Consider the following 12344-nt stretch of genomic DNA (forward strand, 5'->3'; position numbering starts at 1 on the left):
ATTAATAATTTTGCAGCTGAAAAAGCAGGACGGATCAAAATAATCCAAGATGACCTTTTATACAACACATTTTAAAACAACTCATTGGTAGCTCTCATCTCCTGGCAAGGGAAGATTGAATGACATTGCTGTAGGGCATTTGTTTTGAAATAGTGTTTCAATTTCCTCTGTATAGAAGAAGATACAGCAGGCCAGTATCAGATAAATTTATCACAGATGTTTACATTTTGCACTGTGAGGCACGTCTTTATAAAACCACCATGAATGTGATTTTATTCACAAAACATTAAATTTCTAAAGATTGGTATTCTATCATATGTAAAGAACAGCCTTTACTCATTTAGTGACTAAGTTTGTATGTTCCCATAATCTGCACTTTAGCCATTGGTAAAGAAAGGATCCCAGGTATCCAGAATTCTGTCAAAAGGCAGCAAAATCCAAACCCAAGTGCTCTGGACTCCTTCAGCAGAAAGCTTCTCTTCATTAGCAATCACCATTTTCAAGGTATAATGACACCAACTCATTTGGTTTAGTGCCTTTTCTCCCTTTTGCCTCTCCTTTTACAGCATATCTTAATCTCAGAAGCAGCTCCAATAACCATTAGTAAATTTTGTTGTTGAAATAGATGCAAAGTGACATTTAATGATCCAAGAACACAAAATACTTCTCATTCAAAAGAATGACACATTTTTCTAAATACCATTCTTGGCGCATTGATGTCTAAATGAAACAGCAAAAAAGGCTCATGCTGTGCCTTGCTAAAAATATGTTTGTGTTTAAAAGTGGTGCAAAAAAGGAACTAAGGTAAAAAGCAAACATGTAGATCCTATGGATAAAGGAAAGAAAATATCTCATGGTTGCTATGGAAATACAAAATAATCTAAATGACATTTTTAGAACATCTTTGAATAGTAACTCAATTTGCTTAGGCATAAGCTAAGGATTGCTCTGCTTGAAACTTCAATTAATGCACAGATTAGAAGACAAATGCCGAAATTCAACATAGCAAGAAATATAACAACACAGAAGAAAGCTTCTGAAAGGAAAAGCAGTGAACATCTGACAATATCCTGAAGCAAAAAAAACACAAAGGCAGATACAAGAAACTCCCTCTTTTATAAACACAAAATTTAATACTTGCTTAAAAATCCAAATGGACTTTGAAGCAAGCATCTTTACAGATTTAGCTGAGAAAAAATGGGGAGAAGAGGCCCCTCCCTCCATCCACTGAAGTTCAGCTTGCCCTGAAAAGCAGTGAAGAGACAGGAAAAGCAATATTCTTGTCTGGCCCTGCTCTGACAAGGTGCTTTACTACTACAGGCTTCTTCACCTTCAACTGCACACCTGTACCTCTCCCATATTTTCCTTTTCCTTTATGTGTTGCCCAACGTGTTTAAGGAAAAGTTGGCATCTGCTTAGCCTCTAATCCTATCACACTTTTCATCCTAATAGTAATTATAATTTAATTGTAATTATGTAATTATACAGTATTCTAGTCTATGGTACTTTAGGTGCTGTTTTGGACTTATATATTTGGGATTTTTTACATATTTAAAGTCTAAGTTCTTCAAAATGTCTTTACTACCTCTGAAAATATACAGGGCTCTTAGACTTCAGAACAAAGGAAACATATTTTTTTCCATATCCCAGACGTCTGGGAAGTAGAGAACTGAAAAAATTCCATTATTTTTATTCCTTAAGAAAAAGTCTTTGCTTTACATTGGATTCTATACTTTTCTTCATATTGAATCCTAGATTAAATCACACATGAGTACTCGATGATTTATTACATTTAACTCAATTTGCTGAACAAAAAGGTACTTTTAGGCTAGCAATTTTTTATTTTAGACTAGCAATTGTGTGTCTGTACTAGAATAGAGAGATAATTCTCTTAAGATACAAGCAGTGTATGGGATACAAGTAGTGTATGGATGATACACCTGTGTAAGCACTGGATTCCAGTTTAAAAATGTACAGATTCATGGAAATCCTGCCACCAAGACTAAAATCACAGAAAATTATGTGAGCCTGAGATTTATAGCTACCAAGAGAATTTGACTGCACAGAGCAATGTTTATTCAAAAGAGGAAGAATCTGAGTAGTCTGGAAAATAGTTTCCAAAACGCATCTGTCAGAAAGGTATCCTGGTAAAAAAAAAACAAAAACAAAACAAAAAAACGAAAAACCAACAAAAAAAAAGTTCTGTTTCTGTGTAACTTCTGCTGGTAGCAGGATGCAAACCTATCAGTCTTTGTGTATGTACAGACAACATCACAAAAGCCAAATATTAACATATTACATACATATTAAGACAACACATTCCCACCAGAGAGGTGTGAACAGCTCACAGGAGAGGAGTGGCCCAGAGCCCAAGGCAAGCAGCTCCTGTGCAGTGGCGAGTCCTGCACAGACACAGAGGGCTCTGGGTGCCCCAAAGCTGCATCCCTGCATCCCTGCAGCTGGCTCCTGAGCTGGGCACAGCAGCAGCAGTGGGAAGGGCAGAGCAGAGGACAGGAGAGCAGTGGCTGAGGGGCTGGGGTGAGGACAGAGCCTGGGCAGCTGGGCAGAGACAGGGAGGCAGGAGGAGATTGGATTGGGCCCCAGGGGAGCGTGGAGGATTTTCAGCTTTCTCAAGTGAGACTCGGCTGCAGCAGCCTGGGAGGCAGAGTGACAGAAGACAGAGCTGCTGATTTATCTGAGCTGACGTTACATCTAGCTGCAATCATTGGAAAGCAAGCACCAGGTAAAAAGAAACCAAAGATCATATATCAGCCATCATAAAGGTTTTCCCCTGCCCTTTTGTTTTGCATTTCAAAACTCACCCCAAGGAATTGGGCCCTTATTCTGGGGTCCATGAGGTAGTGGGCTTGGTGGGTCAGAGAGGGTTCTTTTGTGTCCTGGGGGTGGGGGAGGTGGTCTCTTCTTGGAAAGAGTGGAGCTGCCACTAGAGGTTTGAGTGCTTAGAGGGAGGGTTGAAGGTGGGCCTGCAAAATAACAAACAACCTTCTTACAAATACATGTGCATAAACGTCAAAGCAGCACTGAAAAATTCACAGTCAGACCCACAGCGAACTGCAGCAAAAGACTAAAATAAAAAGACAAGCCATGCCAAAACACTGTTTAGATTAAACGACACGTCCACCACATTTTTAACCATCTCAGCTATGGGAATATAAGCAACTTGACAACAGAACGACATGTGTACTTATGTTTAAAAAATACAGGATTAATCATGCCGAGATTTCTAATTTTAGGCATTGTTTAAAAAAAAAAGTAGCATGAAATATTAAAATTAAGTAAAATTTAGCACATGGGATTAAAATTGCTGTTAATTTATACCAGGATGAAAGCACTTTCTAGATGCTCTTATTTGTGGGGAGGTTTTATAACCCTCCAGACCATCCCATAAAAATTTTGTTAATAAACTGGAAGGCAGGAGGAAAGAAATAGAAATATGCCTACAAATTTTCTTTTCACTTTCAATATAGGATTTTTAGCTTGAGAAGATTTTCTGTAATTCTTTTTTCTGTAGATCAAATACATGCACTATGCATTCCAAAAGCAATGCAAATTGTTGTACATGTCATGAATAAAATAAACATCAGAGAAGCCCTCTCTGGGACTGAGATTAGATATTTCATAGTAGCATTGCTTATAAGAGCCTTTGCAGTCACCTCTACCCTTGAATACTTTTATTTCCCTCTGATTTAATGTTGGCACAAGTATTATTCAACAAAATACATGTTTTACACAATATGGGAACAGATACAGCTTGAAAGACAAAATAACCCAGTGGGAAGACAAGAGTTTTGGTTATCAGCTTCACCACTGACCTTCACAAATGTCTCTAACAAGAGGCTCAAGGGAGCAGAGCAGGGTGCAGGTGGCAGCGAGGGGACACTGCTCGAGTCAGCTGCCACCAGGCCCTAAGACATGACTTGTAACACTTCTGCAGTGGGCTGGAACAGCTCCGGGGGGGTTGTTGTCGGGGTGGTTTTTGTTAGTTTGTGGACTTGTTGGTTTTGTCTTTTTTTGCTCTAACCAACAACTAAAACTTCACTGCAGTCTCCACTTGCTGTAAATTTTGCAACATCAGACAGCCCTACAATCAGTCTGGATAAATGCAGAAAATCGACATAAAACTTTAAAGCAAAGTCTATACTTGAAATTTCAAGTCTATTGTCAGTCTGTTTTTTAGCGCATGTAGAACCATTGTCTATTTTTTAAATGCTACCTTTTTTGACCAGCATTTGAGACAAAACCTTAATTTAGTTCCCTGACATATATCTTACCATGCAGCACACCAAACTAGAGCTGCCTTCAAAAATATTTATGAATATTCTCTGTAGGCAGCCTGGAAATGATTAATACCTGAACTCCTTCACAAATTATTATATATTACAGAAATATTGAAATCAGTGAAAAATAATATTGGTTAAAATTCCTTAGATGAAACATTTAACACTGACAAAAGTAACTTCATTGATTCTATAAGCATGAATCTGTTTGTCAGGTGTTTTCAGCAGGTGACCTCCCTCTTTCTTATAAACAGAAAAGAAAAATTTAATAGAACTGCCCTTAATGAATCAATAATTCAATCTATTCTCTTCCAGATTCAAGCCTGGAATGCCTTCTGCTGTGCAGAAGAATCTCTCAACCACAAGCCCAGCAGAGATTTTGGGCCTGGCTTAATTAATTGGTTACTTTTGTAAATCAAATTATGTATTTTGCAATTGTTCCTCTAAATTTAATTCCAAGTTCACAAAACCATTAATTGACAACAAGTGAAATGCCAGTGCATTTAATGATTGTTCCCATTTTGCATCTCGCCCTTTCTCATTTTAATTTCTTCCTTGAGCTTAAGTAAGTAAGATAACTTAAACTGCGCATTGAGATATTTCTGAGAGCAAAGCCAACTTTTCTCATTCTAAATTTTGACTGACAATCCCTTAAACTCCTGGGAGTTACCAACTCTTTCTTTCAGAAATACGAATCCAAAGTTGTTTTGATTCGTGATGTGATGCGAACGTATCGAGGAAAGGCAAGGGGGAAGGAACAGTCAATATCCGCGGCTGACAGCCACGTTACTGGTGAGCCATGTCGCAGACACCGCCGGGCTGTCGGAGCAGCGCCGCTCCCATGTCGCGACATTGGCGCTGCCTTTTCCACTGTCGCGATGCCCGGAGCGGGAGTCTCGCACCGCCCCCTGGCGGCGACCGCGCGCACTGCACCGCACCCGCAGGGCACAAACCGCCCAAAAAACACCCAAAAACGGCTTAGAGCAAAAACCAGCGAATGAAAAACATTGAAATACATTGTGCTCTTATTGCAGAAATTCAGCTTCAGGCATGAAGTGAAACTAGTACTTTTAATTGCCAATAAGAGGAAGAAATCTTCTCTACAAAAATAAACTGTAGTAGAATTTTAAAAACCCTTAAAATTAGGTTATATAGGCATGTTTTTGATTTCACGTTAGTTATACATATCCAGACATTACTGAGGTAAGAAGTTCACATGGCATATAAAAGTGATGGGGAAAAGGTGTTTAAGGTATTGCAAACCATACTTTCAGACTCATAGCACTTGTTTCTGTATTAAACTCACAGAAGGAATAAATATGAATACAAAAGTTATACACTAATGATTACATGGTTGAAATACAAAATAACTTACGTTCAAATAAACACACAATAAAGGAAAACTTCAAAACATCATTTCAGAAAGAGGTATAAAATGACATCATGCTTTGAATAAAGAAAACATGGGGAAAGTTCTTGAATCAAAATCATTTTATGGAAACAACTGGTGAAATAATACAAGACCTGATGATGTATGAACTGTCTGTACAATTATTATAAAATACACTGTAGATCATAGAATCACTTAGGTTGGGAAAGACCTTTGAGATCATGGGGTTGGACACTGCCAAGTCCTCCCCTAAACCACATCTCTGCTCCTGCGTCTTCGGGATTTCCTTCTTGAGGAATGTCCTGGACTCGTTTTAGACAGTATCCCAGAGGACTCTTCTCAGCCAGACTCCTAAACAGGCCAAAGTCTGCTCCCTGGAGGTCCAAGGTGGCAGCTCTGCTGATCCCCCTCCTTACTTGTCCAAGAATTCATGATCCCTGTGCCCCAGACGGCCTGCATCACCCTCAAGTCCTTCTTTCTTCACAAACAGCAGGTCCAGCAGGTGTCTTCCCTTGCCGAGTAGGAAAGTTCTCTTCCACTCACTGCAGACACATCCTAGACATCCCTGCCTCATGAGAACAAGTGCCAGCAATCATGAGACTTCTCCCAGTTGCTTACAGGGTATCTCATCTTCTCTCCATCCTGGGTGGGTGGTCTCTAACAGATTCCCACCAGGATATTTGCCTGTTGGCCTTTCTCTGATTCCTACCACTGAACATTCGACCCTACTGCCACCATCATTCAGCTCAGACACTCAAAACTGTCCCTAACATACAGGGCTGCCCCACTGCCTCTCCCTCCTTGCCTGTCCCTTCTGAAGGGTTGACAGGCATCCATCACAGACTCCAGTTGTGTGAGTCATCCCAGCATGATGGCAGCTGCAGTTTTCCTGCTGCACAGTGGCTTCCAGCCTCTCCTGTTTGTTGCCCGTGCTGTGTGCGGTGGGGGAGATGCACTTCAGTTGGGATCTTGATCCTCACACCCTTTTCTGGGGGAGAAGCCCTGATTTGGGGGCATTTCCATGCCTTATGTCTTTGCTGTCACAGGGCTCTCCACTCGCCTGCTGCACTCAGACACCAGACCAAAGGACCTCACTGGCACACACACTGCCTCAAACACTGGTGTGCTGCCCCCACGGTTACCTCCAGCATACGTGGTTTTGTCTCTTTCACCTTTCAAATCTAGTTTAAAGCTCTTTCAGTGTGTGCTGATAACCCAGTGGCAGATACCATTGCTCCCTGCTCAGGCTGGCAGTGTCACAGCCCCTTCTTGCAGGCCATTCCATGCAAATTCCCATCCAACCTTCCACACCACACCCTGCACACTTACACTGCTTGTGGTGCTCTCCAAGTTTCTTTAGGCAGCCTGGGCTCAGCCCTGTTGCCCCTGGCCTTGCCCATGTCCCCTCAGCTGTGGCTCCTGCCACTTTCTCACTGCCCTGAGGTTCCCCTGGCTAAGGAATCCCTCCTGTGCCAGGAGCAGGGCTGCTCACCTCACCAACTGCACGTGTCTGTGCATGTACACACATGTATACACATAGATGTGTGTAAATCAACAGCTTAAAACAATTCCTGTGTGATATCCTTAATGATACAAGGCTAGCCTAGAAATCTTTAAGCAATAATCAGAGCAGTTACTAGATCAAAGGTATTTTGTGATTTTAACCAGGCAGCAATTGAGACAGTAATTTTCTCTCCATTAGATGTCTTAATAATGATTTCTCACATAGTTGAGAAGTTCACATTTCGTGAAGGACATTTTCCTAACACAAGAAAAAAAACAAACACCAAAAAGAAAACCCAAAAAAACTTGATCTAAAAGTTTTTCCTTTTGCTTCTGTAGGGCTTTCTTTTCCTCAGTTACTGGGAAGCAAACACTTACAGTACTAACTGTTGTCATGTTTTATCACTTTTTCATATTACCAAGATCAGGCTTTCGTGTGTAAATAGATCACAAAATCTCAAAATGATTGTACTAAGGTAAATAACTGGATAAGGTGTGCAATTAGTAGTGCATCGCCCTTTAGGGTATGTGCAGTTGGTGTAGTAAAAATTCATTTGTGTATTTGTGAAACCATGCAAAGCTGTTGACACCCGATCAAGAAATGGTGGGTTTAGAGTGTAAAAACTTCACATGTGTAATTTTTTTTTTTTTACCACTTAATGAGACATAGGGGGGAAAAACAGAATTCCAGCTCAGGGTAGAATGGATACTGCAAAGGAAAGTAACTTATATTAAAAATAGTATTTTTATTAACAAGTGTTGCCATCCTTATTTTTAAATTTCTCATGAGTGACTTATTGCATAGATATTACTAAAAGCCTTTTCAGTTTGTTTTACATCAGATCATATATTTTCAGTACTGAAAACAAGAGCACAGTTAAGGACAAAATTATCATGATCACTCTGAATAAGAAAGTTAAGGATACACCTTGATTCAACATTAGCATTTGAAATACATTAGATAATTAATGCTTAAAAAGAGGTTCAGTTTTAAAAGGAAAAGATAAAAGTTATACTAAGAATTTTGTGGTTTGGGTTGATTCAGAAACAGAAGAGCCCATGAAACCAACAGTCATCAGCTAGTCTTCCCTTCCTATATGGTATTAAAAAATAAAAAGTCTTAGTGGGATAAGTAGCATTATTTAAACAAAATGTGCAACACATTTATAAGAATATTTAAAAATAAGGTCTCCAAATATAAGCTAGGGAAGTACAGAATCCTGCAAGCATTCAGATGAAACAAGATGACCTCAAAGGCTAAGGTAATGGAAATGAGAATAAATACATTTGTGCTATAAATTAAGAACTTCAGTTGTAAATCAGTAGAGACTGTGTAATGCCTGCTATGCCACAGTATGATACAATCAGGAAAAAAAAATAAAAAACCGTAGGACCAAAGGAGTCTTTGATGTGGCATTTCCAATAGAAAGAGCCAATTTTAATGCTGTCCCGACACTTCCAGCCTGTTGTATTTCAGAAAGCTGATTTAAACAGCAAAGGTAAAGAGAAGAGTTAGTGTGATGAATGGATAACTTGGACCCCAGGAGAATGAAAATATTCTTCAATCAGATAAGGTAAAATACGTTTGGTTTGTTTAGTGTAACACCCAGACATGGAGACCTGTCCGATTTCCATCCAGGCAGTGTCTTCACACAGCCACCAGCCACAGATAAACCACCAATGCCAAAGGGCAACGTTGGTACATGCACAAAGTAACTTACAAGATTCCTAATCCTGTGTGCAATGCAGTCCAACAACTTCTAGGAGTTACTAGGAAATCCAAGCAAACCAATTTGGTTAGAAATGGAATCTAATCTAGTGAAGGAGCAGATGATGTGACTGTGTCTGCAGTAGCAGTGGACTGGAGCCACAAAGAAAGTGCCTTTGTGTTTAGGTACCCCATGTTAGAGCTAAGACAGAGTGTAAACTATGCAGCCTTGTACGTGTTGAAGATCCAAACTTAAATTCTGCATCATGAAGTTATCTCCATGTTTAGCTGGGATAAACAGGCAGAACCACTAAAATCAATTAGATTTCAACTAAAGTGAAGGAAACCTGGATTAGACTGCCTAACACTCTTCCAAAACAACATTACCCTCACATTGGATTTGCAATGGTTGTGCAAAATTTTATTTAGCTACTGTGGCCAAGTCATGCAACTACTTAAATATTGGGTTTTTTAAAATTTTTTTAAAGCTTTTGGTAAAGCAATAGGCAGAAGACCTGCTGGATGTCTGGAGCCATAATGCAGGTATAAGCTGAAAAGAGCAATAAAAAGATGATTTTGAGAATATTACAGGCTAAAGATTTGACTAAGAACACAAGTAAGTTGAACCTGAATATGCTTAGATAAACTATTGAAAAAGGCACAGAGCGGTTGGCTCAGGCAGCCACTGCACTCATTCTCTATTTTTCATTGTTAGGATTAACTAAATCTATAGCAGAGATAGCAGCAAGTAAGATGTATCCACAAATGAGACAGTGTGGAATAAAATACATGAAGGTTCCAGCATTTTAGGAATATTTTGAGAAGTTATCAAATAGAAAATCTGGACATGAGTTATAATGATGTATGGAGAAATTTAAAACATCCCTGTATCACCTCCTCCAACTATTGTACCTATAAAATTATTTTTAGCCAGCATGTCCACTGAAAATCATGAGCAAGAGTGATGTGCCTTATGTAAATTGCTTCAAACTTCCCTTCTCTCCCCAGCACAAGTTCAGTGGATGGCTTCCAGAGCACTGTGGCCCCTCAGGAACACCACAGAGCTTTGCTACCCAGGAACTTCACTGGGCAATGAAACAGAGGGCTACAGGGAGGGGGTTTTCTTAAAAATAAAACATGTTTTGGAAAGGCAGTTTCATCTGCATGTCCCAAAGGATAAAAATCTATGAAACTTAAAATTTTGTCTGCCTCCTTCTAAAAGGCAGATCCACCTGCTATCCATTTCCTGCAGACTCCATGTCCTAGCAGAGGCTCATGCTGTCTGCCAGGGCCTCATAGCAGCACAGGGACAAAGATCAGATTATGTTTTTGGACAGAAGGGAAGCTTAAATTTAAATACAGATTCAGTGCTTTTGTTACTCTTGCTGTTTAGGGAGCTAAGAGAAAAAAGTAACACTATTTTTTCATATAATCTTAAACACAAGATATTCAAATGAACTTTTAAACAAAAACACACATCTGACAAGTAAGCTTGTGTAAACTTCAGTGCAAAGGCTATAAGCTACTATTACTTATTCAAAAGAGGAGAAAAAGTCTACAGGTTTATGTTTCCCAACACAAAAAAAATCGGACTGTTTCAAAATTCAGATGTGTTAACATTGTCTTATGGAAGTGGAAAGTCTCTGCTTAATCTTCTTTTTAATAATCTGAGAGCTGGAAGAGGGGAGATAACAAGAAGCAGCACAGTTTTAAATGAACGATAAGTGCATCTGAAATGATGCATCTACAGCAACCTTTCCATATCGATGAATTGTCCTATGCATTTGTCACCTTTTTACCCCAGCTATCAGCTTTTAAGTTTTGAATTATTCCTGTAACATAAGCATGTAGACAATGGATGTTTCTAATTTTTCAGGATTGTTGAGTGGATATCAACCAAAATTCCACTCCAGCATCACTCACAGACTGTAGAATTTCAGCATGTTTGAAGCAGAGAAGCATAGTGACTTTACTGTAACAGCAGTTCCATTCAACCTCTCTGACTTACCCTGTGAATCTGACATTTTCCACTCTGATGAAGAAGTTAATGTTACATTAGAAGGCAACTTTGTGATATTATAATATTATTTCATTTTGATATAAATAAGGATTTCTTTGCATAATCTCTGACATGAAAACACATAAAAACTCAATGTCCCAATTCCTTCCGAGTACCTTTGGTGTTGTGTTGATTCCTTGGTCTAGAAAAAACAAGGAAATTCCAGGAACAGCTATGAAAATGCCTAACATTTCAGAAATCAAAATACATACTTGAAGTGAAATATGAACATAAATATTCCCCTTCCTGGAGAAACAGACTATTTTCTATGTATGTCTGTATGAGAGCTCCACTATATAATGACAAAGAAATAAAGTTCACTAAAATCTATTGAAAGCTGACAACATACTAAGCAGTGCATACAGATACCAGACACAACCTCACTAACCTTCAGGAAATAGGATACATGATTAATTTCCAAGTCTTGCAACTTTATGTCAAAAATGAAGTTATCCTAGGTCATGAAGGAACATCTAAGCCAGAACATCGTGTTTGCAATGAACAATCCAGAGCAGACTATGGGACAGAGCATGTAAAACAGATGGGAGAGCGAAAGGAAAGAGTAGAATCTTGTAATAACTACAAGCAGGTTGACACAGTAAAATTACAAGGAACACAACTGAGTCCCCAGGGAAACATGGATTGCAAAGTCTCATGTGAAAAATGCAAACCCTGGCAAAATTGCTTGGCCTCGAAATGGGAAACAAACCTATTTAAAAGAAAGAGCCATTTGAAAGTTGTGAGTACATGACAAAGACTGATGGAATAGTAGTGCTTAAGCACAGCATGTGAACCATGTAAAAGCAAACACATGATGCCAACGCTGCCCTGTCCCTTTTACTCTTTCATATATTGATGAGACCATCTCTGCATTTTCCTAAACAAAGTCAATTACCAGTTGAGAAATGAAGTTATAGTAGTGCTAACAAAAGGGAGCATCAGCATAACTGTTAAAGTAACTGTAACCCTCACCACAACTGAAGAGTTCTCTAACAAATCTACTGTAAAAACTCAATTTATCAATTTCTAAATTAAGCACGTAAAAAGGAATTTCCATTGTAAAAAGGTTTCTTTGTCCTAAAACGTAGACTGCACAAGTTATAATACAGTAAAAAGTTTTGTTCCATAAATATATCTTTTAAACTTGAAGAGATATTTAGGTCAAACCATGACAATCCACTGCAGCTGTAAGTCTCATAAAATTAACTGACTTTCATTTAGCAGAGTATTAGCTTATTCCTCACTCATTCATGTTCAGTGTTATGAATGAGTCTATTACAAAGGGCCCACCAGGTCTTCTAAGTTTAGAACATGCATTGTACCACACTACTGCATCAATAATATCTTGAAACACTGCAACATCCTTGTTTAAAGGAAGGGCAACAG

General features: G+C 38.9%; 1 protein-coding gene across 5 annotated transcripts in view; it reads right to left on the reverse strand.

The window, feature by feature from the left end:
• ASAP1 (ArfGAP with SH3 domain, ankyrin repeat and PH domain 1) overlaps nucleotides 1-12344 on the reverse strand; it is a 115824-nt gene that overhangs the window by 13625 nt on the left and 89855 nt on the right. For 3 of the 5 annotated variants that reach the window (XM_088179326.1, XM_088179332.1, XM_088179321.1), the window contains one exon: nucleotides 2823-2984. The exons of the other annotated variants lie outside the window; for them this stretch is intronic. In XM_088179326.1, the coding sequence (XP_088035452.1) occupies nucleotides 2823-2984 (162 nt within the window). The remainder of the gene's footprint in view (nucleotides 1-2822; nucleotides 2985-12344) is intronic. 5 annotated transcript variants of the gene reach the window in all.

The sequence above is a fragment of the Sturnus vulgaris genome, chromosome 1, assembly GCF_052056855.1.
Source record: "Sturnus vulgaris isolate bStuVul1 chromosome 1, bStuVul1.hap1, whole genome shotgun sequence".
Taxonomy (NCBI): domain Eukaryota; kingdom Metazoa; phylum Chordata; class Aves; order Passeriformes; family Sturnidae; genus Sturnus; species Sturnus vulgaris.